At 48.7% G+C, this 6,799-nt stretch overlaps 1 protein-coding gene across 1 annotated transcript in view; it reads right to left on the reverse strand.

The window, feature by feature from the left end:
- Positions 1-6,317, reverse strand: part of LOC120063257 (armadillo repeat protein deleted in velo-cardio-facial syndrome homolog) — a 155,271-nt gene extending 148,954 nt beyond the window's left edge. Inside the window, exon 1 of the mRNA XM_039013516.1 lies at positions 5,912-6,317. Within this exon, the coding sequence (XP_038869444.1) occupies positions 5,912-5,932 (21 nt within the window). The 5' untranslated portion in view covers positions 5,933-6,317. The remainder of the gene's footprint in view (positions 1-5,911) is intronic.
- Positions 6,318-6,799: the final 482 nt, after the last annotated feature.

Raw genomic sequence — 6,799 nt, forward strand, 5'->3', positions numbered from 1 at the left:
TGTAATATGCCAGTAAAGCAGATTAATTTGCTTAATTTTAGCAATAAATATAGCAGCCCGAGAAAGCTGGGATTCTCTTTTGAATAGTGTCCAGTCAAAACTCGGTTTTCACACACGATTGTGCAATGACTGGGCTTATAAGAACACATGTTTCATTAGGCTCTGCAGGCTATGTGCTCTCTAACCGTGTTCCAGGGGTCCTAGGCCTATTGGCTACGTTCGGAGTTATTGGTCACTTTAGTTGTGATTACAAACCTCATCAAAACATCTAGGTCTATGGGCTAGGCTACATGATACATGCGACCATGATTAGGAAAAAGTCGCAAAAAAAGTAATGTTTCTTGCCTTAGACTGCACACACTGGGCCTCATTCACAAGTGATACTATTCTTACTCATCAGGCTATTCTCAATTTAATCTTGTCTTTACATATACTAACTTTGATTTAGAATGGGCCATTATCATACACCTGTCGCTTCTCCCGTGGTTCATTTTCATGCCAGTCAGGTAGGCTATACTACTGATGTAAAGTGAAGCAATGTGCTTAATATTAGGAAAGTTGAGAACTAAATATAGTAAGCCTAGCCTATAGAAAGCGGATGGGATCCTCAGGTCAACCTCCCAGGACAGAGGTAGGCTATGATGGGGCCTCTCTCTCTGCCTGCTCTGGTCAACCTCCTAGGACAGAGGTAGGCTATGATGGGGCCTCTCTCTCTGCCTGCTCTGGTCAACCTCCTAGGACAGAGGTAGGCTATGATGGGGCCTCTCTCTCTGCCTGCTCTGGTCAACCTCCTAGGACAGAGGTAGGCTATGATGGGGCCTCTCTCTCTGCCTGCTCTGGTCAACCTCCTAGGACAGAGGTAGGCTATGATGGGGCCTCTCTCTCTGCCTGCTCTGGGATTGTTTACTCTGTTATCTGCCTGAAGTGTTTATGGTGTTGAGGCAAGGAGAGGAGGAACTAACTACTCTCATTCCCACGGAAACGGGGCAAGCCCTATCCCCAGAGCAGGCACGCACTAAGTAAATAACCACTGCAGGGGACAATGGCTGCTCCTCCGTCACCTGCCTCCAGTAATGTGTGTGTGTGTGTGTGTGTGTGTGTGTGTGTGTGTGTGTGTGTGTGTGTGTGCACGCGCGCGCGGGCCTCATTTTAAGGATTTCTTTCACAGCCAAAGAGAGAAAGGAACAATACTATCCACCACCAGCACCCATTGACAAGTCATTGGAGGTTGCAGTAACCCACAAAACACATTGTAATGTATGCAGCAGGGATTTGCATTAATTTATGCATGCATACTGTGCACACACACACACAGACACACACACAGAGCAACCGTCTCATTATTTTACCACGTCTTCCTCCTCGACACCGTTTATTCCCCTAACACAGACAGATACGAAAGCATCCATCTCCAGGCCTATGTTCTAGCTCACCTTTCTAATTTCATCAGCCAATGATGACAGCTAGGCAGCCGCCGCGGGAGATGGATGCAGGAAGGGAGAGGCAGGCAGTAAAAGTTTGCATTCCAAATGGTACCCTATTCACTATATAGTGCACTACTTTTGACCAGGGCCAATAGGACTCTGGTCTAAAGTAGTGCACTATGTAGGGAATAAGGTTCCATTTGAGACGCAAACAAAGAGAGGCGATATGTTTCTGTATGTGGCCGGGGGAGTGAGTGAGTGAGTGAGACAGAGGGAGGGAGGGAGAGCAGGCCAGGCCTGGCTAGGCTATATCAGTCACCTTGTCAGCCTGCCAAATGGGTTATGAGAGAGCAGCCGTGGCCTCTCTGTGGCGGCCCCCTGGGTATGGTGAGAGGAGCGCGCGGCATGTCCCCCTGACCCCCCTGCAACATCACAGGACACCCCAGATACCTGATGGCCAGGCCAGCAGGATGTTCATTCTCTATGCCTATACCACCGAGCGAGGGGAGGGTATTCCTATACCTCCAGCTCCGGTTACCCAGGCCTGGCACCCACTCAACCCCAGTAGAGAAAGTAAGCTGGGTGAGTTGGAGAGGATGCGTAGAAGTCTTATGTCAAACATCGGCATGTCACATGGGTCATGTTATAAGAGTACGCGTGGGAGCGGAATGGGAAACATGGGTAGTATGGGAGGTGTGCCCAACGCTGGATCCATTTTCGGCCAAGCCATCTGGACTGGAGTCACCAGCATCTCCGAGCCTCCCCGTTCCCTCCTCACACGCCTCACCATTACCTCCTCACAAGCCTTCCCCTGTTCTCTCCTCTTCTCCCTACCTCCCCCTGCTCTCTCCTCACCTCCCTCTAAAAACCTCCCTACCTCCCCCCGTTCTCTCCTCACCTCCCTCTAAAAATCTCCCTGCCTCCCCCTGTTCCCTCCTCACCTCCCTCCCAACTTCCCTACCTCCCCCTGTTCCCTCCTCACCTCCCGCCCAACCTCCCTGCCTCCCCCTGTTCCCTCCTCACCTCCCTCTAAAAACCTCCCTACCTCCCCCTGTTCTCTCCTCACCTCCCTCTAAAAACCTCCCTACATCCCCCTGTTCTCTCCTCACCTCCCTCTAAAAACCTCCCTGCCTACCCCTGTTCCCTCCTCACCTCCCTCCCAACTTCCCTACCTCCCCCTGTTCCCTCCTCACCTCCCTCCCAACCTCCCTACCTCCCCCTGTTCCCTCCTCACCTCCCTCCCAACCTCCCTACCTCCCCCTGTTCCCTCCTCACCTCCCTCCCAACCTCCCTACCTCCCCCTGTTCCCTCCTCACCTCCCTGCCTCCCCCTGTTCCCTCCTCACCTCCCTCCCAACCTCCCTGCCTCCCCCTGTTCCCTCCTCACCTCCCTCCCAACCTCCCTACCTCCCCCTGTTCCCTCCTCACCTCCCTCCCAACCTCCCTGCCTCCCCCTGTTCCCTCCTCACCTTCCTCCCTACCTCCCCCTGCCCACTAGAACAGCACTCATGACCAAACAACATCTCTAGGCATGGCCTTTCAGCGCCATCGCCGATCTCCACCAGCCACTCACTGTCTGTCCATTCGTGTCACTGCCATTTTTGTGTACGATTGTCCCAAACAATGCCACTCCTCATACACTACATGTCTTCAAAGCACTGCCTTCCACCACAGAGGCACAAAGGCAGCCTAAGCAGACAGACAGAGAAGACAGACAGTGACGAGGTATGGAAATTAATACAGGGATGGTTGGTTGGTGTATGCATCGCCTTCCCCTGCAAGAGAGTGTGGGAGTCAGATGACTTAATTTCACCCAGGAATCAAACAGCGTCTGAGGAGGGAGGGAAGCCTTAGTTAATAATACATGTGAAACCCCCATAAGCTGTCAGACTGACAGTGGCCCACACTTAACACCAGACACTAAGTCTCTGGCTGAATTCAGGTGGTTTCTCCTTACTCAGCCGTTGAAAGGAAAAGTCTGAGACTGTGTCCCAAATGGCATCCTATTTCGTCAATAGTGCACTACTTTTGACCAGTCCCCAATGTGGGACGCAGTCAGATTCTGCACCTGTAGACCTCAGAGGAAGATAATTACCATCTGCGTTTTGGAATATTTTCCTTTTCCCTTTTTCTTCACAGTGAAATCTCCCATGATCCCTTTTTCACGAGGGTGAGCGGTCTACCTGTACTAGCGACAGGCTATTCTGACCAAGCAAATGTTTAGGGAGCCACCCTTTGGTCTGCAGATCATTTAAAATAAGGCAAGTTCAATTTAACTCAGACACGGTCAGACCGACCGAGGCGTCGGCAAGAATTGAGGGCTGAGGGAGTAATCTTCATTGGGTTAGGATTCATTGAACATAAGCTGCCCTACTGCTGCTGCTTTAAGATGGGTTCAGGGCACAGGAACATCTGTGCAATATCTGTGCAATAGTTCTCTACTCTCTACTCCCCCTGCCTGGCCTTTGCTCTGTGTCTACTCTCTGATCTGCAGCATGTGTAGCCTGACCAGACCACCGCAGATCTGTACTTTATGTCCTCGAGGTATAGAAATAGACTGAGATATCAGATCCCCACACGGTACATCCCAGCTGCAGCCAAGGGATGGGTGTGGAGGTTAGAGGGGGTTACAGAAACCTTTCAACCCGTTGCCCTTAAAAAGGCAGACATCGCTCAAAGACGACAACAAAAACAACAGAAAGACTCCAACAACAACACTGACCCCTGGGCAATCCATTTAGGGCCTGGGGAAGGTGTGTGTGTGTGTGACAGGGACAACCACCCCCGCAGCAGGTGTTCTCTCACTGAGGAACTTCCAGCCGAGTTGAAAAGGTCGGCAGAAGCGGGTCTCGATGTCAGCGCACCCTAAAGCATGAAAGGCATCTCCAACGGCAACAGAGGTCAGGGACACGCAGCATTCCGCACATCCACACTACATTTTGTGAACGCACCCTAGAGAGGTCACACGCTGGTGACACTCTCAGGTATCACTGAGCAGTAAGGCCTCGTGAGATTACTGGAAATACACACACACAGTATAGTACGAGAGAGTTAAGGGTGAAAATAACTCAGGGATAGAAAGAAAATACAAAGATTTTCTTTTGGCTCCAACCCGTTGCCAGTTTTCAAGTAGCCTCCATCCTCAGGGCAGCCGTAAACAGATTATCAGAGCAACAACAATAGTTGACATGCCAGGCTTTTCTAAGTCCAACCTCCACCTCATCCATCCCAATATACTGCAGAGGGGACTGGGAGGAGGAGGAAGGGCTGAGAATGAGCAGTTTACTTTATTCAAAGCCAGATTATTGTCTCTGAATCCTAATATGTACTTTTTTTTTAAATATACGAGCTATGCCAAGTTCGGCAAGGAAGAGTGCATTCTCATTCTCACACTTCCAGCACCGCACACACACATACACACTCAATTTCAAACACACAACAAAGACAGTAAAAATCACACTAACAAAAGCACGTTCCTCTGGTAGACTAACTGTGCTCCTGAGAAAAACAAAAGGCTGAAATAGTTGTCCTCCAGCAACCACAGCTTCGATTGGCCCTTACAGGGAGGTTATAAATCCAGTCTTGTGGTCGCCCTGGCTCTTCCAACCAATCGTTACAGAGAAACTTTCAGCACATCACTTCCACTGGTCACCCTAAATGGGATCCAAGATCTTACATAGGGCTACATCAACAGAACTCAATATGTATATTATCTGGAAATCAGAATGTTACTGACAGACTTCCAGTCTGTGGCAACGTGGATAGACTACCCATTTATCATACCGATGAACGCTTACAAGACAGTAATTCCATCTATAGATATCTGTATGCTCTTATCAGAGTACACTACAGGCTACAAATAGTGTAAATAAATAGTTAATTATATAGGACTAGCAAGTAAAGAACCCCACACTTTTTTTTTTACTAATCACCAGGAATTCCTCCCCAAAAATGTTACTTTACAAAATCTTTTCCTAAGTATTCTCACGAATAAAGATTGTGTCTCAATGTAATCAAGGTATGAAATTATTGTTATTTTCAAATAGTCTCTTTTTAGGCTTAGTTGTGGTCAGTTTGCTGTGTGCAAATTATAATAATTCTGTTCCGGCCCCCTGACCATTCGCTCCGACAGAAATCGTCCTACGGCTGAATGTAATTGCCTACCCCTGCACTAGAGACTAGTAAACATACGCATACACCACACTCCTCCTGAAGGACAAGAATGCAAAAAATAGGTTATATTTCCAGTTACTGAAGATGTTTTGCGGGAAACTGACAAAAACACTGATGTATAATTTGACCTCCCAGGACAACAAAGCAAAGCATAGCGAACATGAAACATCATTAACCCTCTACCATCAAGCACAATGACCATATACAAAAGGAAAACACAGGAGAAGTAGAGAGAAATAGATGGAGGAGGAAAAAGAGAGACTGAAGGTTGAGAGAAGGAAAGAGCCGGGATAATCGGGTAATCACAATACTAACCTGTTTCACTTCAGCAGGCATTGTTCAAATCCCTTTGTTTAACCTCCTCCAAAAAAGCTAAACAATTTCCTTCTTGCTGAAAAGTAATTTTTTCCCCCTTTTGTCTGTAGTTCCTTATTTCCGTAAGCGCAGAGGCAGCTCAGAGGCAGGCAGCCATCCTTTCCCCACACTGTCGCTTGCGCTCTCCCTCTCTCGCTCTCTCACACACTTTAAGTCCTCTCAGAGAGGGAGAAAAATGCCTGCTCAGTGGAGATACTGAAATGTTCAGGACAGTAGACTACAGCCGTATGGACAAACCAAAGACGGTAGTACGAATCCAGTGAAGGAGGGGAGCAAAACAAAACAGCACACACAAACACTCTCTCTCTCAACAAAAGTTACCCGGAGAGGGGAACAAAACCCTGGATTTAAGAGAAAAGAGGGAAGGAGGAGGGGTGTGTGTGTGAATAGTTCCCAGACAGGCAGCAGTTGCCCTGTGTTGTGAGTGTATAGCAGCTTCAACCCTCTCTCCCTCCCTCTCTCCTCCTCATGCAGCATCTATGCAAAGGAAGCCTCTAACATGGGAGTGGGGGGGGGGGGGGGGGGCTGACAGACAGATGCAGCTGAAGCATACACATACAGGGAGCCCTGCTCTGGCCCCACCCCATCCCACCAACATACCAAAGGAAGGGGGAGAGAGTTCCAAAAAAGGTCCAGTTGCCAGGACCACAAATACAAAGTCCATCTAGATACCGTTTCCCTAGAGCACACAAAAAACTATACATACCTTGGCCTAAACATCAGCACCATAGGTAACTTCCACAAAGCTGTGAACGATCTGAGAAACAAGGCAAGAAGTGCCTTCTACGCCACCAAAAGGAACATAAAATTCGACATCCTAACTAGGAT

Source organism: Salvelinus namaycush, chromosome 18 (assembly GCF_016432855.1).
Source record: "Salvelinus namaycush isolate Seneca chromosome 18, SaNama_1.0, whole genome shotgun sequence".
Lineage (NCBI taxonomy): Eukaryota > Metazoa > Chordata > Actinopteri > Salmoniformes > Salmonidae > Salvelinus > Salvelinus namaycush.